The sequence below is a fragment of the Tarenaya hassleriana genome, unplaced genomic scaffold (genome assembly GCF_000463585.1).
Source record: "Tarenaya hassleriana unplaced genomic scaffold, ASM46358v1 Cleome52, whole genome shotgun sequence".
In the NCBI taxonomy this organism is placed as follows: Eukaryota; Viridiplantae; Streptophyta; class Magnoliopsida; order Brassicales; family Cleomaceae; genus Tarenaya; species Tarenaya hassleriana.
This window is the reverse complement of record NW_010967884.1, coordinates 6,449-28,231: the sequence shown is the minus strand read 5'-3', so window position 1 is coordinate 28,231 and position 21,783 is coordinate 6,449. Positions and strand designations below refer to the sequence as shown.

At 38.1% G+C, this 21,783-nt stretch overlaps 3 protein-coding genes across 7 annotated transcripts; 1 reads left to right on the top strand and 2 right to left on the bottom strand.

The window, feature by feature from the left end:
* Window positions 1–3,173: 3,173 nt before the first annotated feature.
* On the bottom strand, window positions 3,174–3,773 carry LOC104827561. The gene has a single exon (XM_010560742.1). The coding sequence runs from the start codon at window positions 3,516–3,518 to the stop codon at window positions 3,183–3,185; it is 336 nt and encodes a 111-aa protein (XP_010559044.1). The 5' UTR covers window positions 3,519–3,773; the 3' UTR covers window positions 3,174–3,182.
* A 3,207-nt stretch (window positions 3,774–6,980) lies between these two features.
* LOC104827560 (type 2 DNA topoisomerase 6 subunit B-like) lies at window positions 6,981–10,529 on the bottom strand. 5 transcript variants are annotated; one of them, XM_010560738.1, is made up of 12 exons: window positions 10,370–10,529; window positions 10,114–10,222; window positions 9,914–9,997; window positions 9,702–9,728; window positions 9,339–9,447; window positions 9,172–9,247; window positions 8,682–8,702; window positions 8,353–8,549; window positions 8,074–8,218; window positions 7,787–7,980; window positions 7,496–7,619; window positions 6,981–7,374 (listed from the first exon to the last, which is right to left on the bottom strand). In XM_010560738.1, exons 1-12 carry the CDS (start codon window positions 10,442–10,444, stop codon window positions 7,045–7,047), a joined length of 1,491 nt encoding a protein of 496 aa, XP_010559040.1. In that variant the 5' UTR covers window positions 10,445–10,529; the 3' UTR covers window positions 6,981–7,044. The 5 variants fall into 5 exon arrangements, with proteins under 5 accessions (XP_010559040.1, XP_010559041.1, XP_010559042.1 ...); XM_010560739.1 differs by lacking the exon at window positions 8,682–8,702; XM_010560740.1 differs by lacking the exon at window positions 8,682–8,702 and having other exon boundaries at window positions 8,353–8,479; window positions 9,177–9,247.
* Window positions 10,530–15,382: 4,853 nt separating this feature from the next.
* LOC104827678 (B3 domain-containing protein At3g25182-like) lies at window positions 15,383–16,258 on the top strand. The gene is made up of 2 exons (XM_010560899.1): window positions 15,383–16,000; window positions 16,145–16,258. Exons 1-2 carry the CDS (start codon window positions 15,383–15,385, stop codon window positions 16,256–16,258), a joined length of 732 nt encoding a protein of 243 aa, XP_010559201.1.
* Window positions 16,259–21,783: the final 5,525 nt, after the last annotated feature.

Below are 21,783 nucleotides of genomic sequence, written 5' to 3'. Positions count from 1 at the left end.
ACAAAGATGCATTATTTAGTTCAATGAGTCCATATGACACCATTACACTATGTCTAAGAATAATAACCAGCATAAAACTATTTTTTCCAACATACATTATAAGATTGTCTAATAATTTCGATGGTACATATATATATATATATATATATATATAACTTTGTCGAATTTTATGCAGATATGATTTCTATGATACATGTCATGTCACGTGGGCATGCCCTGTCGATCCAACGCATGCCTCGTACTAGGGGTGGGCAAAATTACCCGAAAATCGGGTACCCGTTCCGACCCGAGGGTCGGATACCCGAAAATCGGATATCCGTTATGTTACGAGATAGAGATCGGGTTTTAAAATATGTAAAACCCGAAATTCGGGTTCGGATTCGGGTTTACACTTTCGGGTCGGGTAATTACCCGCGGGTACCCGAGTAATAAAAATAAATATTATTTATTTTAAAATTTTAATATTAATAAAAATATTTATAAATTATCTTGAATTTTTATATTTTTGTATATATAAAAACTATTATTTTATTATCTAATTATTTTAAATATAAATATTTGAAATTCTTTTCATTAATTTTATGAATTATTTGTATAAAATTTATAAATTTATAATTTTTTTTAAAAAAATAATTAAAAATTTTCGGGTTCGGGTATCCGCGGGTACCCAAAAATTATCTCGCGAGTAATACACTTCGGATACTCGAAAACTCGGATTCGAGTTCAGGTTTCAAAATGTATTATTTTTCGGGTTCGGGTTCAGGTACCCTAAAAATCCCGGGTATCCGACCCGTGCCCACCCCTAGTAGAGCTTACCCTAATACTATATTTCATTGCACAACTCCAAGTCTCCAACCCTCTACTTGCTCTCGCTAGTTAAACCAACCTCATAAAACTGATCGGCTTAAATAGAGTTTCCATACTTAGATTTCGAACTCACAACCTTTTAGTAGAGGAGAGTTATCACTAACCACTAGATTGGGGACTCCCCCTCCAACCAACCTCTGCTTGCTCTCGCTAGTTGCTTCTCCAATTCTATTTCATTTTTATTTCTAATCAAAACATGCGGGATAAAACTGTAAAAACACATTTATTTATTTTGAAAAAAGAGTAATAATTCAGAGATAATTATTATGGCTTTTCCACTATTCATGATTCTGACGACTGAAAGGGAAATGGATGATGAACATATAAGATACACAATCAGGCATATGCGTGCATGCATGTATGGATGTCCCCTATTAATACGATCTTATGATTCAATTCGTATACCCCTCCATAAAAAATACGACATACACGTTCTTCGTCTAGCTTCGTGTCTTATAATTCCATCTTAAGCATATATATATGTATGTAATATGTGTGTGTGTGAGTATTGTCATTTGACTAATTCTATAATCATAAATAAATAGAGATTTTTGGTTCTAGAAAATTATTATATATGGTATATAAAAGTCACGGTTATAAACCCACCGTCAAATGGTCGAGTGGTTGAGTTGAGATAGATAACACTTTAAAGTCAAGTGTTCGATCCATCATAGCGGAGAGGAATGTAATTTCTGGACTAATTTGGCTCATATACAAAGGTCGCTCTCGAACCGGAAGTTTACCTAACCAGCGGATCCGAATGATAGTAGTTAAGGATCCTCCATTATAAAAAAAAAAAGTCACGGTTATGATTAATTAGATGAGTATTATATAATTCACTACTTATATCAAAGTAAAAGCATATATACTAATGTGAGACACAGTGTGGATGTGGGGGGAAAAATCGAGTATTGGATTTGCGACATCTCATTCCCATTTTTCAGATTCCATTTGCAGGATCAAATATTGGCTTTGCAATCCCCAAAAAATTGTATATTTGCATTGTTTTTTTTTTATAAAAAAATGGAGTATTCAGTACTCCACAAAGCAGGCATCCCAAAAATCTGTATTCATTTAAATTTGGTGATATGGATGTAGAGGAAACCCAATGGATCCCACTATCTAATATTTTATTGCATTTTGTGATTATTAGAGATATATTAGAAATATATAATTAATCACATTATTACTAATTCATAGTTATTAATATTATTAATACGTCCAAGATTGATTGGTTCAAGGGAGCAAAGTTCATTTCCAATTCAGATTCGAGTTCTCGTCACATCACTTTTTCCAGTCTTCCGAGAGATGTAATCGGGTCAAATCTTTGATGAACTTTCGGATTATCAAAAAAATAGTATTAATACTTAGAAACTTTCATTTCAATGTCGAGGAAGATACCGACGATTAAAATTTTAAAACATCATAATTGGGCTTTGATATTGGGTTTAGTGTGGATTGATTTGTAGAATGATGATGATGATGATGATATAATCAATGTATGCCATGTAAAATCCTCATCATGACCATATTATGATGTAAAAGAATACCAAATGGAAACTTGTAAAAGTCAATGAAAGAGGTCCAAGTGATTTGGTTAACCGCTTCATTGACTCCCGACTTTGGGGTTTCACTTTTTGTTCGAATTTTTAGTTCCATTGTTGCTCTGTTACCACACATCCCAATTAGTTTTGGGGTCGGTTTTTTTTTTATATATTTTGAAATATATTACGTTGACAGATTTTTTACGTAGTTATTTTCATTTATGCTATTTTTTATTCGAATTTGATTTTGACATAGTTATATATCATATACCAAATGGAAATATTAAAATTGTTATCCACCTCCCCAAAAAAGGTGTTATCTGAGACATATTCTAACTAAAATGCATAGTTGCAACTTGCAACATTTATTTACAAACCAAAATGCAAAAAAAAAAAAATGGGAAAAAAAAGAAAACAATGGTAACTTTAAATAGGAAAATGGAAAATTATATGTACCACGAATTCCAGTCGTGTGGGACAACCCATATGAACCGCGTTCGTTATAAAATTAAAATTACATTAAATTATAAAAATGTAAAATTATTTCTAAACTGGCCCCGTAAGAAGCGTTTATTTTCCTTTTTGCCCCCAACAAATACATTTTCAAAAACAAACCCCCCAAAAACATTAATCACCCACACCGGAAGATCAAAGCAAGAACCAGAGTATTTACATGTTTTCTTTCTTCAAACGCAAAACCACGTGAAAATAAACAACAAAAACATCATCTTCATTTTATTTTCCTTTCCAGACAACTTCTTGATAAACAACTTATTCACCTGATGACAGACAAGAGAACAGTCTGTGGCTCCTGAACCTGACAAGTTGTCCCGGCCGAGGCGAAGTGCGATCTCCGGTGACATCTCCGTCGTGCCGTTCTTCCTGGCAGGAAAACGATGAGATATCTCCGACGGACCAACGGCGGTGGCGATGGGCTCTTCCGCCGTTCGTTTCGATGCTCCGATCAGCGGTCGGATATTCTGCGAAGTGGGTTTTCCAGTCGTCGGCGTCGAACGACTGAGCTGCTCCGGCAGAGAGGCACTCGTATCTCCGGCGAGTCCTGCTCCTCTTTATTGCCTTAAACGCCATTGGCAACAATCCTTCCATCACTCTTTTTTTTTTTTTTGTGGGTTTCTTGAAGAAGAAGAAGAAGCAGAATGATGAAAGAAGTTTTTATTTGTGGAGAAGTTGGAATATTTTGAAGTGTTTTAGTTTTGGTTTGGTTTTGGGTTTGGTGTGATTCAGTGCTCAAACACCTTCCATGGACCTCTCTCTCTCTCTCTCTCTCTCTCTCTCTAGATCTCTCTCTCTCTTGGTCTTTGTTTTATTCTTAATGTAACCAATCGAAATCCCGAAAGGTGTATATATATACGCACTGTATGCATTACATATGTTTCTTTCTGTCATTATATTGATAAAAGACTCTAATAATTGTGTATTTATTATCATTATTTGCAAATCCATTTGGGAACATGCCGAATGACAAAAATTAATTGTGTAGTTAAGAAGCGTGTTGCGGTTTGTCTTGGAGACCGTTTAAATCGACCGTTTTCATTTTTATGCAACGTAGTATCGCTATTCGAAATAATACTATAACATCGATCAATTTAAATTTTATTTTAAGATAACAAAAAAATGTTGAGGTGTTGGTCATGAATATAAATAGTGTTGAAAAACAAACATAACCCAAAAGGTCAAACGAATCACTATCTTTTTAATAATCATGTAGCTGTCGCACACGTTATTCTCCGTTGATCTCTGACTTTGCGTATTTGCCCCCACTATCCTCCCTCTATTAATAAAATTTTATTATAATTTTTGTTAGTCATATATAGGACGAGTTTAACTTATACTTTTTTTTTTTTTATAACGGCGGATCCTAGTTGCTACCCTTTAAACGCGCTGACTAGCTAAACCTTCAACCCGGAAGTAGTCTTTGTATATGGATCATATAAACCCAGAAATTACCTCCCTCCCCACCAGCCAGAAATCGAACACTCAACCTTGGAGTTACCTCATATCCCAAGCTTGACCACTCGCCCACGATCTGTTGGGTTAGTTTAACTTATACTTGTGGGAAACTATAGGAAAAATTTCATAAAAAATCTCCAATTTGGTGAAATGTACCAAAATAATACTCAGTTTCCAATTTGACAAATAAAACCTTAGTTTGATAAACTTCACCGAATTGGGGATTTTAATGGAATTTTTCCAAAATTAGATTATTAATCATTATGGTTATTAAGTTAATTAATAAAAGTGGTAGCGTGTAAGAACTGTAAACCCCGATGCATATCTAATGTGTTTGGTATGTATCCCAATGAATAATGATAAAAAAAAAAAAAAGAGAGGCATGATCTGGTCAAGTTCTACAAATGTCGATATAGATATAACCTGTACCCGGAGATCATTGTATTTTTCTAATTACAGAGAATCATATTAATAGGATATATATTAAAAGTATTTACGAGAAACAATATCCAAAACTAGTACCGTTGGCTTGATATATATCATATATGTATGCGTGTGGGTGTATAGGATAAAAAAATATTTATTAAATAACATTCTAAGATGCTTATTTATAGGTCAAATAGAATCACATAAAATTGCATAGATTATGACGGAAAAAAACTTTTGGATGTTTTTCATAAAATATATTATATTAATGTAATATGTGAATATGTATAAAGTTTAATAGACATGTTGATGTGTTATGATGGATATTAAAATGGTCTTGAGATAGTGGAAAGAATGTTATACATATATACATATAATAATAAAAATTGGTGGTGAAATTTGTTCCAAGTTGATAAGATGAAAGTTGCTTGGAGAATATATAAAATTATAATTATAAAAAATGAAAAGCAACCAAGGAAAATAAGAGCTTTAGATAAGGACGTCGAATAAGCCGACGACGATGTCAAATCAATGAAATATACAAACTAATTTCGATCATTTCTTTTATTTTAAGGACATGATTAAAGAAAGATTGAACTTTCTTATTTCATATTTATGTACGCACACATAAAAAAATCCAGGTTCATGAAATTTCATGTTCAGTATTTAAATATGACAGAAGTTCTACAATTTTGACAGGAAAAAAAATACACGTTTTTACCATAATTTGTCCCAAACTATGACATGTAGTGACATCGGTTTAGATGGATACGCCTTCGTGGGTTCTCCGGTTTGGGAATTCCCTAACCGGTACATTGTCTATCAAGAATCTGTAGTTTTTTTTACATAAATAAAAAATTATTTCGTCATACCCATTAACCAATTTATTAAATTTTCACATATCCATTGGTACAAAATGAAATATTTACCATTTTCTAAAATTTTAAATCTTAATTTGAAAGGTTCCATCTTTAAAGGAATGATATGAATATTTCTATGGAAATTGGGGAGAGCAAAATCGTCTCAAAAGGTGGATAAATTGGGCATAAAGAGTAAACAACATCATACTTGTTAGGTATTTATTTAAAAGTTAGTCCACAAACATTCATCTAGAAATATTTCCAACAATTTTTTTTTTACGAACTAAACTTGCCCGGTTAGATGCAGAATGGCAAAGATACAAGCCTAAAAACCGAAACACGAAAGGGACAATACTTGTTCATAAATATAAATGCCGCAGCTACCAAAACAGACATTTTACCAACCCTCTGAAAATTTAATCAAAACAGAAGACAACTCAATAAATAAAGAGAAAACAAAGAACTTTTTTTTTTTTTTACCAATTAACAAGTTTGAAAATTATAATAATATATTTTATAGATTTGAGAATAAATCTGTCGAACGAAACGTTTATGAACTAGTTCTCTACCATTTTACAAGCTTAGTAATTTTAATAGAATTCACCTTTTAAATTTTCTGTTCTTCTTGAAGGAGAGTTAATTGTGTTTGAATATTTTATAAAACTTCCAACATGGTTGCGTTGCTGCTCTTGTCTTCTCCCGATATGCGATGTGTCGGATCTAAGGCTATAGATTTGTTCTACCAAATAATAATCCAAAATCACAATAACGTTCGCAAGAATATGGATCGATTATAATATCAAGATCGAACGCGGAAAATAGATTTAGTAGTAACAGATGCTAAGAAATGTAAAGATGATGAAAGGAGTAAAAAAAAAGACGATTCAATAAAATAAACTAAGTAAATTAATAATAAGCAAGCACTCCAAAATTGAAAAACAAGAGATTTATAAAGGTTTTTGAAACTCCCAAGCTATGATGGTTATTACTTATTATAAATATTCATTTATTCTAATAATTCTAATTTCTACTATCATTATTATTTTATAAAATGATATATTGTAAAAAATTCTTATATTTTAATCCAATAAATAAATTGTAGGTTTATTATCATCACTATTATAAATAAATTTCATATAATTTTTGCTAATTATTAATTATAAATATATGATAATTTTTTAGATTGAAATATTAAAAGGATTTCATCTTGTATCTCGTGCTAGATGCTTTTTCTTTTTCCAATACACGCAACGTTTTTCGTAATAGTTGGCCCAAAGAAATTTGAACGATTAGAAACATTTTGTGCTATATATGATATTCTTTTATTCATTATAAAAAAAACGTTGGAAAGTTTTAACATAGATTTTCTTGCATTTCTAGTAGGAAGCGCGTATGTCATCATCAATCAAGGTAGAAGAGTAATACTCACCTTCACCTTCGTCTTCTAGTTCCTCGTCTTCGAAGCATGATGTCTGGGGCCCACCATCGGAGAAGAGACAAGGTGCAGCAGCCTCTTGGGGTTTCCTCTCCTTCATCCCTATCACTGAGATTATCTTTTCTCTGATGCACTCCTCAACAGCCTCACGTCCCGTGTCTTGGGACTGAAAGCCGAGAAGAGACAGGCACTCTCCTCGGAAGCCCACGTCATCGGAAGATAATATAAGCCCCGCTATGGATCTTGCAAGGTCAGGGGCATAACTGCATATCTGAACCCCAAAAACAAACAAACAACGAGTTCTTGTTGGGTGAATGCTGAAGATCATTAGCATAGCAACGTTTACTAGCAAACTCATATATATATATAGAGAGATGTAAATAAGAGAGGACCTTGACAGAATGCGAGCTTAGAAGAAAACCCTCATGTCTAGCCTTCAAATCATCCAATGCACTTTTAATTGCTTTCTTCATGAGATTCGTACCCACCTGAGCCTTCTGTCTTGCCAGAGAAGTCGTGGATTCGGAGAAAGTTAAGAAATACATCGACGACCCAACAAATATTAAAAGCAACTATACTTAAAATCTAAAAGCTCCCCACCAAAGGCAAATACTTTTAAGCATCTGAGGACAGTGGCAAAGCACAATGAAGAGAAGAACACTCATCACTTAAAAATAGGATATTGATTATGATACCAATGGACGGCGATATCTATCTGGGCATACGAAGGGAAGTGTTCCCACTCTAACAACACATGCCCGTCTCGCTCTTGGATACTCGCGAATGTCAAGCCGTAACTTTTCCAGTCAATGCTTTTCAGTGCGGTAAAAAGGAAACGTGGTATAGGAGAAGGCAAGAAATCCTCAAAGCACATAACCTGAGGAAATTTCATCATGATCAGATCAACATGCTATAAATCAAATCTTCCACGAAAATATGAACTATATAATATCTGAAGAACTTAACGGACCTCGGTTTTTCCATTACAAGATCTGCTGCAATGACTAGTCGTCTCCAATAACTCACTTATTACGACCGCCACTTCAATCGTTCCTCCAGCTCGTTTGTGATTCTCTTCATGGCACTCCGTTCCAGTTCCAACTTTTAGATTATCTCTGAAACATTAAAAAGTAAAGCCACTTCTCATCTTTTATATCTGAGTGACTTAACAGGCAATTCTTCCAGAAATAAAGTGATTAAGTGAAGCTGTAAATATTTCAGCAACATGAACGGTGTTGCATTGCAATACCTATCAGAGAAGCAACAATCACACATTACATCCAGACAATTCCCATGCTTTAAAATATAGTCCTCGAGGCCACACTTCAAGCGTTCAAGACTGGAGGCCGTAAAGCATGAGATTGTCTCGTTACTCACTACAAAGACATTTCGACTTTGAGTACTAGGATCAGGCCCATGTTTTACCACAAGGTCCATAGCAACATTCTGGAGGGGTAGAAAGGAATTGGTTGTCCACGTGCCATTTACAATAACGACAGGGATATCAAAAATGATCCTCAAAAAAAACAAAACTTAAAAGATCACATGCAACAACTAGAATGCGAAACTTGGACTTACAGGAATCTGTAGAACAAGCATCTACAAGAGGGAAAAAAAGCAACATTGTTATTTTAGCAACACTAAAGGATCTGAATCTTGGAATAACCGACTACAAAATCAAGGATTAGAACTGAGCGAATTGATAGTTCCAACGTAAAGCAAATGCGAAATCTAGGTTACCAAAGAACGGATTGCACACGCTAAAAGTCCATACAAACAGACCACCCAGAGATTCTAGGCATCTAATGAAGCTATTTTGCGTGACTTGATTAGTAAGGTGTGAGTTGACTCAGTAGCTCGCGGCCACAAGACATCTCCCTGAGTTTATAATTGAGACCTGACCAAACATTATTCAAGTAATGGTTGCAGCATAAGCATGTATATTTGTCTCTCTACTATTACAGTTGCAGTATCCTCACAACCAAACTTTCTTAGATGTAATAAGCATACTATCAGTTGAACATATCACAGATCAAAGAAAACGAGAATGCACAGAAGAAGTGAAGACCTTACGAAAGAAACCAGCAATTTCTGCCACCAGATCCTCTGTGCTTTCGGAAACACGTAGGCTTACTTCAGTCCCACTGAAAATAAAGAGTATCACAAACACAAAGGGAAAAATAACCGAAAGGTTACAAGTCAATGTCCTCAGTAAATTTAAGTCTTAATTCATACCTGAATCTGGCGCCATTCTTAGTCTGAGAAGGTAGTCTTTTCAGTCTTCTGTTCGAATTACTTTCATCAAGTTTTATATGATAACAATATACCTCATCGTCTGTAGAGCCTGCGATACCACAAGAAAGGAGACACTGCATGTAACAAGTTCAAGGCCTTGACTCAAAATTCTCCCTGCTTCTTCTAGTCCAATCATGAGAACTCATAAACCATCTTTAAGCAAATCTAGACTATATAACTCGAGTTAGAATATTAAGAGATGATCGTTAATGATTAATAATCAGCCTCTCTAGAGAAAAGATTATGAAACCAAAAAGCAACTTCCTGCTGCAAAAGGGCTATGAAACCAATGGTAAATCTTACAAGTAGTCTTGACAGAAAGCATCCCATCTGCATCACAACACCCAAAAATGTCGAATGCTCTCAGCTTGGAATTTTTGTTTGGCAAAGAAAGGGGCATTATACATTCAGATTCAGTTAGGGACATTATACATAAGATTGTCCTAAAATTTTGTTTAATTTCTGAAGTTCAAAGACAGACGATTATTTAAATTTTTCCGTTGGTGCACACTGACCCAAAATCTTGACTCCGTAGAGCTCCCTTGAGTACCTCAGATCCTGAAACTCATCCAGGGAGCTTCCAATTCCTGTGTCTGCAACTGTTTTCAAACATATAACCGTAGGAAAGCCTCGGATTAGTGAAAATCGGTCTGGGATCTATATATTTTCAACATTAATTAGAACAAATAAGACCAAGAGGAAGCAGAAAAACTACTCGAAATCAATGTCGTAGTAGGATCCTGATCTCCAGATCGATCGAGTAAAACAGATAATCTGCAGAGATTTTCTGATAATCCGCATCGTCGAAACGCGGAAAGTAACAACTGCAGAAATTGAGTTCGGGGAGGAAAAATTCCACACCCCAAAAACGAAGAAGAAATCGAACCAGACGGAAACGGAGAAGATCGATCAGACGGATCATCTAGGAAAAGCACAGATGCAGAGAGTGGTGAAGATGGACGGTGACTTACTTGCAGAGGAAGCTTCGGATTTCTAGCGATCTCCATGGAATGGAAGGGAATAGTGATTCGGAACCCCGCGCGCATCTACGAAATTCGAAATTTCAGCCAAACTACTTTATGTATAGGTCGAGACTTGAGTCGAAATGTTTTCGAGGGGGGAAAAAAAGGCGTCAATGTGATATAGAATACAGAGCGTCCGAAGATATTATGGGCCTAAAATTGATTCTGATTATTTTTCTCTCTTTTACACGACGGTTCTTTATTTACTTTTTTCTTTTCTTTTTTTAAAGAAACCATTGTTTAATAAATTTAATATATGATTCTATTTGGTCAGCCCTATAAAAGAAAATACTGGAATACATATTTTTGGTTGAATACGTGCGCATCCACGTGTTTATTTTTAAGAAACCATCTCCTTATATTAGCTAATCTAACTTTCACTAAATAATTCTTCTTTTTATGTGTTCTGTTTTCTTTTAACAATAAGCACGTGAGTAACATCTCCATAGAAGCAAAACCAAATATCAGGAAAAATAAAGAAACAATAGTTTTGTTCTTGTCCATTGTCTATGTTGATTTGGTTTGAAAGAAGAATAAAAACAGAGATTTTCTGAAATGAACATACACAGATATCTCCATCTTATCTATTTATGTATTGAAATCTGTTAGGGTTGACATGTGATTCCTCACTCAATTTGATCTCAAAACCGAAAGAACCACAATGGAGGAGCATGGAATACCCAAACACATATTTCCACATGCACGAACGCGTTCACCTATCAAGATTGGTTTTTCAGAATTTCTCCAAACCAATTTTGAGGGAGAATGTTGAAGCACATAAAGCCACGTCGAGAAGTTCTCACACTAAATGTCTATGCACAACACCTAGCCGTTGCTGCAATAAATCAAGCATAATTGGAGCAATTATAATCAACAAACAAGATTACAATCAATCAAGATCAAATCATCTTCAATGACTAAATCTTTCCATATGTATACATATCCGTTGGAGACAAATCTTCTTACCATATGTTTTGCTTTCTCTGTATAATAATTTACTTATAATATGCATGTAAAGGCAGTAGAAGAAAACTCAAGAAAGATAACAAGGGACATGGTCCCCTTTTCCACAAACACTTTTCGGATCCTCTTTTCTTTTTGTTCCTAGTTTGATTTCCTTTGTTTCTCACTCCAATATTCAGTTCCTAACATTCACAAATATACAAAAACTCATATGGTGTCAGAGCGTTAAGAGTTATGGAGACCATTCTTAATCATTCCGCTGAAAATACCGCAAAACAACCTCATTTTTCAAAACGCATTCCCTCTCGAATCATTCTTTAATCGAATATGAGTGTTTCTATTATTTTATTTAAAAAAAAAGAAAAAGAAAAGGTGTCTCTTGGTTGATACAACCAATTTTTTTTATCCCTCTTAGCTTGCAGCAAACCAAAGAGGAGATTGAATATAACGAAATATTTCATGTCTCACGAAGACTACAAGATCATTGCCACGTTTGAGTATATTCGGAAGATCCGAATAATTGATAATACATGGCCTTGGACAACAAAAGAAGAGAGGGGCCATGCTTGTGAAGAAGTGATGGTCGAACTCAAGAAGATTCATCCGGGCTTTGACATCAAAACACGGTTATTGTTTCATTTTCTTGGATTACTTACGGGTGATTATTACAATTTTATACTTTTGATATTGTCATCAAAGGTTCTACCAACCATTCAAGAAGCAAGATTAATGTGGTTAGAAGAACGATTAGCAAGAGGAGATCAAGCTTCAACCACAACATACTCCGAAGAAGAGCTCACCGACATAACAGTTCGTGAATTTTTTCTACAAAAAATGAAGCCACTCCATCAGCCAAATGAGGGGGAATGTTTGAATGATTTGTGATAATTTTGATACATTTGGCTCGGTGGATGAAGAAAGGGGAGCTGATATGGTTGAAAAGGAAGAAACGTTGAAAGAGCAATCTACCTTGGTTGAAAATTTCAAAGAGGAAAAAGTGACTCAAGAAGAAGCAATATTCGAGCCTACGCCACTACCTTATTGCCTTCATTTGTTTCATATCGAATGTATTGTGCAGTGGCTCGAGAAAGTCGTCCTTGCCCATTGTGTTAGTTTAGTTTCTATTTTGAAACATAACCTCCAGAGGAGTAGGAGGAATTTTCATTTTATTTTTCATATTAATATCTTGGATGTTTTTTCAGTATTACACGCAATGCAAAAGAAGTGAAGATGTTTCATAGGATTCATTGAAACCAATTTAAATAGAATTTTACTTACAATCTTATGACACTGTCAGTGAAATTATATTATTATTATTATTATTATTATTATTACATCGATCGTGTGTCAAAGAAGATGAACCCAAAACAGTGCAATAATCGATCTATTGTAATAGATTGGTCGTTGATCACTCCTCTAATGGACATGGTCACCCAGAACCATGGTACCCATATCTTGATTTATCAAAATATATATAAAAAATATCTCAATTATTTTTTTCATATATATTCAAATTGTTTCCAAATTGTATAATATTATTAATATCGTTAAAGATCTAATCATATTTATATTTAAAAGTGAAGGATTAAGAAAAATTATGTTATGCGAGTCACAATAAAACTAGATTTTTTTGTCCCAAAAATGTACGAGATGAATTGTTATATTTTACTCTCTCTCTCTATGTGTATATTTGAAAATTGTTCGAATATGATATATGAATGTCACAAACTCCTTACTCGTTCATCAATGTATCCCATGGAAGACCCATGGAAGAGAAGAATTTGCATAAGGATGTAGCTTGAAGAATGATGTCGAAGTTGATGTGGTGTCTGAGATAGTACGAACCTCTTTTGAGGTAAATCCATTCTGATTCAATTTTGTTGAAATAAAGAAATTGTTAGATTATGATTTTCAGTGATCTTCAATGTAACTGCATTGTCAAAGGAAAGGAGGAAACAGATTAGCATTAACATTATTTTCCCTTGTAGTGCTCAAGTATCTGCCATCCAAGAAAAGATAAGAGGGGTGTATAGCAGTGAGCCTGGTGTGTTATTCACTCTCACTGTCCGGTCCATTGATGGTTCCAAGGCGGTGAAGAGGATATTATCATAGTATTAGCGGTTCGGTCTAACGCAAGCGGAGAACTTGGTTTCATGTCAGACCGACAATGAACACATGTAGCACACACCCGTGCAAGGTTTTGCATATGGATAATTGGCAATGAAGCAACTCTGATAAAGAGCAAGTCTGTGTGGATGAACTAGTAGAGGATGCTCAAGTACGTGGTTGTTTTCACGATGTTAGGGAGGATAAATCCTTAGTCCAAGCCATGGAAAGGGGGGTGTTGCAGGGCGAGTAATTCAAAAAATTCTTCTATTCTTTTGCACAGATATAAGTATTGAATATTCATCTGTTTTTCACTGCATATATGACAGAATGACTGAAGATTGCGTACAATGGTCTTATTGCAATTAAATGATCTCTTAACTGAATTGGAATGATAGGATCTAGGAATCTAGTTGTGTATATGATGGTTGGATTCATTGCGGTCTTTGTGACTGTGTGAATTTATTTCCTTTCCTTCTTGAACTTGGAAAACCAAAATGCAAGTTCTTTCACAAACAAAACAACATAGAGAGATCCAATCGCTTGAACATATTCAAAGATTTTTTTTACCAAGACCGTTCATTTGTCAAATATGATATATATTTTTTCTAATAAAAATATTTTTTTATCAATATCATTTCTTTGAATGCATTAATGAAATATCATCAAAAGACCTTTAAAAATTCACAGTCAAGTCCTCAACACCAATCTCTCTGTTCTTTTAGGTTCGTTACAACTTCTTCAAACACGACTTTGGTCCCCACACTGCTCAAATCAGAAGATGTTTCTAAAAAAATGTTGCATTTATCATCTAATCGTCAATATAACATATGAAATATACATTACTCGGTTAGAAAAAGAAAAAATTATATAAGAAAAACAAAGTAGAGAAGGTTTGATCATGACTATAGACATTCCTTTTCCCGATTTGGAATTAGCTGCATTTTGTTCTACAAAATCGACGGTTGGATCGATGTGACGAATAAGCACGTCTTTGCATATGACAGGTTTGATCATATAGTATGTATGTGTGTATATATAGATATATCAGTGTGAATATTCATTCACGAGTATCTTTGGCCAAATTGAGGAAACTAGGGATTCTTGTTCGTTGGCCAAGCTAAAAAACAGATATGTCCAGAGTTTTGAATTAGCATTAACCACATTAAGCTTATCTTAATATCCTATAAATCATCTCTTGTATTTCCCTTTCTTCAAACCATACCTAAAACCGTGCCAATTAAAATTGATCCCGATGAGGGGTAAAATAGCCATTGCAGTCAATGGTATGAATGAGTTTGAAAATTTTCCAGTATCCTGCCACCTGTCATTCATCTCCCGCGTCGTATTCTCTAGAACATTGGGCCCCCAATATACGGCCCATCATTTGAGTTCTTCTTTTTTTCCTCGTAAAACTGGAAAAGTACAGTCACATTGCTACTATAAATCTCATAGAAAAAGACATGTTTGGTCATCTCACTCTACACTCAGTCCAAGGAACAGATATGTCCAAAGTTTTGGATTAGCATTAGTTACATTAAACTCATCTCAATTGTACCTTTAATATTCTGCAAATGATCTCTTATATCCCCTTTTCATCCTACAAACACATGCTAATTAAAATCCGATCACGACGAATGGTAAAATAGTAATTTCCAAGAAGTTGTGTGCTCTTGGGTTTGTCCACGTCAGACTTGCTCGCGATTGGGTTCATAACAGAAACAAAATCTGCCAAAATCTTTTTTTGTTTTTAAAAAAGGAAAGATCCTACTCCTAACCAGAGATAGAGATGGGAATAAAAAGGAAACAACGAAACCTATATAACGAACAACTAACTCGCCACTCATTCTCCTTCTGCAAAACCCCAAAGAGTTCAACCTTGAGCGAGTGAGAATGGCGAACGGTGGAAAGTTCGAGGCTTTGGTGGATTTGGCAGTCATGGAGTTCCGGTTGCTGCTTTTGGCGAACGCTGCTGCCACGATGGACCAGAAATCCGACGGACTGCGAACGCTACGTTTCGACCGCATCTGGAAGTGCTACGTCCCCACCGGAAGGAGAAGCTCCCGGAGAAGACGCACCGACTTCGCTAACCTTATAATCCGACCAGACACTTCTCCTTCTTCTCTCTCCAATCCCATGGCGGTGAACGATGACGACGAAGAAGAAGACAGGAACAGCGCCAACAAACGGAAGAGGGTAAGATCCGTGGAAGAAGAGATCCCGGTGGAGAATGACGACAGCCCCTCTTCTTCTTCTTCTTCTTCTCTTCATCCGGTGAGAGAAACGCCGGCTTGGATAGCAGACGCCATGCAGAGGATGAAGGGGCAGGATGCGAGGTTGGTAACGGAGAAGACGCTCACTGCCAGCGACGTCAACAGAGGCCTTTCCCGCCTCTTGATACCTTTCACCGCAATCGTGGATGAAGATTTCTTGACGGAGGAGGAGCGTAGATGGATGGACCAACGGTACGAAGAGAACAGGAGGAAGGCTTACGCTGGGTTCGAGGTGGAGGTGATAGATTCAACGTCCACGACGTGGAGTTTGGCTTTGAAGAGATGGAACATGGAGAAGAAGAAGAAGAAGAGGAAAACGAAGAAGCAGAAGGTGGAGAAGGAGGAGGAGGGGGGAGAGTTCACTGCCAATTACTCGTTGCAGAAGAAGTGGAACAAGGTTGTCGAAGCAAACGGGTTCATGGAAGGGGAAGTGCTCCAGCTCTGGTCTTTTAGGGTTCAAGGAAAGCTCTATCTCGCTGTCTTTATCATAAACTGAAGGGAAGGGGATATATATATATATTAATAAGTTTGCTTTACAGTTTTGTGTGCTTACCGAGGGACGAACTGTAAAGGAAAGCTCTATCTCGCTGGTCTTTTAGGGTTCAAGGAAAGCTCTATCTCGCTGTCTTTATCATAAACAAAAATTCTCGGGATTAGACTGAATGTATAAGGTTTAAATGTGACGGATTCATAGTTGAATGTCGTTTATGACCATCTCGTGGAATAATTAAAAAAAAGGTACATAGGTTTTGTTATCTTAAGATAATTAACGTTTTAAACTATTTTTATATTTTGTAGGCAATTTTTTAAAATAATTTTCAATTTTATCTTTATTACAATAGATTATTAATGATAACGGCAAGCTTTGTACAAGTGAAAGGTATATGAGATTTTTTCACTATTTTCTTGAAAAAAAAAAGCTAAGACGTCAAGTTTTATAAAAAGGGAGGGAATGTTGTAATAAAGGTTCTTCATAACGTCTTTCATAAACTCCATCATCATATGTTATGTGTAATTTGTGTATTAAATGGGTGTGTTATGAATTTTATGTGTGCAGATTGCGGGGGGTTTTAATGTTCGTATATAGATTCTCATTATAAAATGTAAAAAAAAGGGAGATAATTATTAATAAAATCTTGATAACCAATTAACACACCTAGGGTTGCTCTATATCGGGCTGCTCAAACTAAATGCAAGACCAGGCTCAAGGCCCATTGGGCCTATAACCGCCACAGGCTCTTGCATGCCCCCACGTGGTTATTTACAACCTTTGAAAATCTCCCAAATTCCCATACATTACATTTACTCCTTTGATTTGTACTACTAAAAGAAACATGGTATGGAACATCAAAGGCAACTGTCTGGTTGGAGAAAACCGGCCTCTGTCCCGTCGGCATGGCTGCAAGATGCTACGGCCGGTTTGTTCCGGTACATTAGCTTCACGTCTTGAAGCTGGATGCCCGTACACGGCTTCTTAGGGCTACAATCAAGTTTTACACCCACCTCTGTCGTCGATGTTCCATGTATATCCATAAACGTCACGTCGCTGATTTTCACCCCGGAAGCCTGTAATTCGATCAAAGCATGTGAATCTCTAAAATTTGTTGGGATACTTGAGTATCCTGAACCAAAAGTAAGACTAATTTCGGGGTCGGATATCAGTTATGTGATTTGGAATATGCATACGCATCCTCCCCAAATTTAAGATTCGAATTTAGAGCGACACAAACGCTATTTCAGCGGTGGAACTATCTAAGTTTTAGATTGTTGATATATATATATATATATATCTGTGTGTGTACCTGGCTAGGGCAATTCTCATTGCGAGGGCAGTAGTTTTGATCGATGACGATGGGGTTTTGAACGTTGTTCATAACACAATGCATGAAACGGACGTTACTGGCGAATCCGGTACTAGGCCTAGCCCATGACTTTATCCTCACCCCGTTCTCCGTTCCCATAAACGTTGCCGTTTTCACAGTCACGTTTTGTACCCCTTCCTCCACCTCGTCCTTCCCCAAGCTCCCAATGCTAATTAAGAATCAAACATTCAAAACAATATAACCATTTCTGTGAAAAGTTTCTTCCTTTTTTGGGTCTGGAGTCTTTGGACATTTAGTATAGGAACGTACATACGTACCTAATTCCGTGGCCGGGTCCACATGCAATGTTTTCGATCCATAGGCCGTTGGAACCGGGACCGATGGACACGCAATCGTCGCCCGTGGCGATCTTGGAGTTGAGGATGGTGACAGTGGAGGATGATTGGACGTGGATTCCGTCCGTGTTGGGGCTGTTTCCGGCCGCCAAGATTTTCGTGCCTTGTATCTTTACGTTTCGGCATCCATTGATGACTACGTGGAACATCTGACTGTTCAGAGACGTTAGTCCGGAGACGACGATGTTGCTTGAGCTCTGAAACCCTATGGTCTGATGATCACATGCCCAAAACACATTACCCCCATTAATTAATCGTCATATTTAGATATATAAATGCCATGTACTCTTTGACTAACGTGTATAAAAGGCACTGATGATAATATAGTCCATGTGACATCTTTTTGGGCTCAGATCAAGCGGTCAACTTATAGCTTCGTAAGTCAGGAAAGGGTGTCACAAAAATCTAATCTTTTTTCATACGATGAAGTCCCTTGGAAAGTACGTATTTTCTGAATTAATTAATTAATTAAATTGATCAAGATTTGGACCATCGAAAGGTTAAAAAAGATGAAAAGGGCAATTGGGAAACGTACCGTGGCGCCACTCGGGCAGTTCTTGCCCGAACTTTTGCAAGCCCAGAGACCAGCTCCCTGAGCGTCGAGAACTCCGCTGTCACGTTAGGAACAGAAGCAAACGACGGCCGGAAAAGCTTGTCTCTATTTCCAGTAAAACAACACGGATATATACAACACTTGTCTCTTAACCTAATGTCAACGAGAAAGGAAACCAAATATATGACAGAGGAGTTTCCTTGTCTGTATGATACAACATATATGCTATTACCCTCCCTCAAGTTGGAGCATAGAGATCATGGATGCCCAACTTGGATAGAAACACGTCGAACTCCTTACGTCCAAGAGCTTTCGTGAAAATGTCGGCGAGTTGTTCATTCGTCGACACATGCTGAGTAGAAATGACGTTCGAGCTGACATGATGGCGGATAAAATGACACGCGACCTCGATGTGCTTGGTACGGTCGTGAAATACGTCATTTGCCACAATGTGTAGAGCGGCTTGACTATCGCAATGGAGACGCATCGGGTCGGAATGAGAGACACCCAGTGATCGGAGAAGACCCTTAATCCAAAGAAGTTCACAAGTCGTGACAGCCATCGCTCGATATTCTGCTTCGGCCGAAGAAAGGGATACAGTAGCCTGCTTCTTGGACTTCCACGAAATTGGGGACCGACCGAGTTGAATGATCCATCCGGAAAGAGATTTCCGAGACTTATGGCATCCCGCCCAGTCTGAATCGCACCAGGCATAGAGACGGAGGTCAGAATCTGCACGAAGTAAGATGCCTTGGCCGGGATTGCGTTTCAAGTAGCGAACCACACGCAGGACAGCATCCCAGTGGTCTTGTCGAGGAGCTTGCATGAATTGAGAGAGCGTGTGGACTGCGTACGTAATGTCGGGTCGAGTGGCAAGTAAATACAACAATCTGCCAACTAGTCGTCGATAAGGTTCCGGATCCGGCAAGATGGGACTCGTGGAGACAGAAAGTCGATGATTCTGATCAAGAGGGATTGAGGCAGATTTTGCGCCAAGAAGTCCGGTTTCGCGGAGGATATCCAGTGTGTATTTTCGCTGATTCAAGGAAAGACCCACCGAGCTTCGAGCCACTTCGATCCCAAGGAAATATTTCAACGGTCCGAGGTCTTTCATGTGGAAGCAAGAGCTGAGGTATGCCTTGAACCCGTGAATAGCCGAGGCCGAGTTACCGGTAACGAGGAGATCGTCAACATACACTAAGACATGGAGCTGAGTCGGAGACTTGTCGAAGACGAAAAGAGAGTGATCCGATTGAGACTGCACGAAACCGTAACCTCGTAACGTCGAAGCAAGTTTGGCAAACCAACACCGTGGTGCTTGTTTGAGACCGTACAATGATTTTCTTAGACGACAAACCAGATTCGGCGTGGAAGGAGTGAAACCCGGTGGTAGTTTCATGTAGACCTCGTCATGAAGATCACCGTGTAGGAAAGCATTATGCACATCCATTTGGTGAACGTCCCATTTCCGAGCGGCAACGACGGCCAGAAATGTACGGACAGTCACCATCTTGGCTACGGGAGCAAAAGTTTCGTCATAGTCCACTCCTTCGGTCTGTTTGTTGCCAAGTATCACAAGCCTAGCCTTATGTCTTTCGATTGTCCCATCGGATCTGTACTTATTCCGGAAAATCCATTTACAGCCAATCGATTTCTTATGCGGTGGAAGCGTTTCAAGTGTCCATGTCTGGTTCCGCTCGAGGGCAGCAATTTCGGCCTGCATGGCCTCTCTCCATCTCGTGTCCTGGACTGCTGAAGAATAGGATTTCGGTTCTGGGGAAGAATCAACAGCAGCCAGAAAAGCCTTGTGTTGTGGGAATACATTATCGTAGCACACAACATCATCAATTGGATACAAGATTCCAGACGAGAAAGACAGGGGAGATGCAGCTGTAGAAGAAGAAACTTGGACATCATTTGTCACATAGTCCTTGAGTTTGACATTCTGATACCGCTGACGTTGACCACGCCCAAGGTTAGAGCTCACATCTGGTGGAGAAGTGAGTGAGGGATCGCTCGCTGTACGAGACACCGAGAGAGAGCGAGGTTCGGACGAAGCAGAGTCATCGTGGCATGATCTGGAAGAAATCAATGGGGAGCCCAGAGCAGAGGGCGGGTGTAATACCCCGATTCCCGTATAAATTATTTAAATTATTTTCGGGAATAAAAAGAGGGTAAAACAAGGCAAAAATATAGAGAATATTTCAACGAAAATTGAGTAGAACTTGGAAATTCGGAATTCACAAGTTATTCGAGGTACGGACGTTTCGAGTTGTACCTCTTCTTGTAAATATGAGGTTCTAATAATCTATTGATTGGACATGAAAGAGGACGTTCCAAGGAAGATGTAGAAACAAACGGTGCGCGATTCGGGTAAGAAACGAGTGAGAACGGAGCAATCGAAGTCAGTCGGAACGGACCAGAAATGTCAGAACGGACGGACCAGACGAGGTAGAACGGACGGACTGCTTAAGGCGGAACGGACGGACCGCAAACGAGCTAGGAGCTGGGCCAAAACTGGGTCCAGACCGTCCGTTCCAGATCCAGAACGGACGGTCTGCTGGACAGAGCACGCAAGTGGCCAACTTGCTCCCTTGGGACGCGTTTTTCTCTGCGTTCCCGGGGCCCACCGGCGTCAAATCTCCGACCAATCCGCTCAGGGCGTTGCAGGCTTGACCATGGGCCTGGGCTTGAGCCCATTTCGCCTGCCCCACGCGGCTAAAAACACCCCCAAAAGCTGGGAGACAGCCATTCTCGGCCAAAAGAAGAAGAAAAGAGAAAGAGAGGAAAAGAGAGGGAAAGGGGGAGAAAGAAGGAGAGCCAGGGCCAGGGAAGCTCGGGGAAGCAAGGAGGGACATCCCAAGGGTGTCTAGGAGAGGTTTCCGGTGAGGAACATACCGGAAAACGCCACGAAAGCCGGCCAAACCAGATCTGAGTAAAACAGAGGTGAGTGGCTCGAGTTCCATCTGTGTGAGCTCGTTTTCGTCGATGTGATTGTGTTATTTAGATGGTTTATTGCTTGTATTAGATAGATGATATTTCAATGAACATTTAGCAACAAACGGAACTGAATTTGGTTGAGAAATGAGGGAGATATGGCCAAACGAAGTCGGACCAGAAAGCTGTTTTCGCGAGAACGGGGCTGGAACGGACGGTCTACTGGACCGGACGTTCTGGAAGTCCAGAACGGGCGTTCTGACTTCCCAGAACGGACGGTCTGCGTTCCAGACTCCAAAAATTGTCCCGAGAG

Excerpts from the sequence above, each read along its gene's own strand:
- LOC104827561 (XM_010560742.1), bottom strand. The coding sequence starts at position 3,518 with ATGGAAGGATTGTTGCCAATGGCGTTTAAGGCAATAAAGAGGAGCAGG.
- LOC104827560 (XM_010560738.1), bottom strand. The coding sequence starts at position 10,444 with ATGCGCGCGGGGTTCCGAATCACTATTCCCTTCCATTCCATGGAGATC. Across the intron at positions 10,223-10,369 it reads ATCCGAAGCTTCCTCTGCAA|TTGTTACTTTCCGCGTTTCG; the intron begins GTAAGTCACCGT and ends CAATTTCTGCAG. Across the intron at positions 7,981-8,073 it reads CTTGTAATGGAAAAACCGAG|GTTATGTGCTTTGAGGATTT; the intron begins GTCCGTTAAGTT and ends AAATTTCCTCAG.
- LOC104827678 (XM_010560899.1), top strand. The coding sequence starts at position 15,383 with ATGGCGAACGGTGGAAAGTTCGAGGCTTTGGTGGATTTGGCAGTCATG. Across the intron at positions 16,001-16,144 it reads ACGCTGGGTTCGAGGTGGAG|AAGAAGTGGAACAAGGTTGT; the intron begins GTGATAGATTCA and ends TACTCGTTGCAG.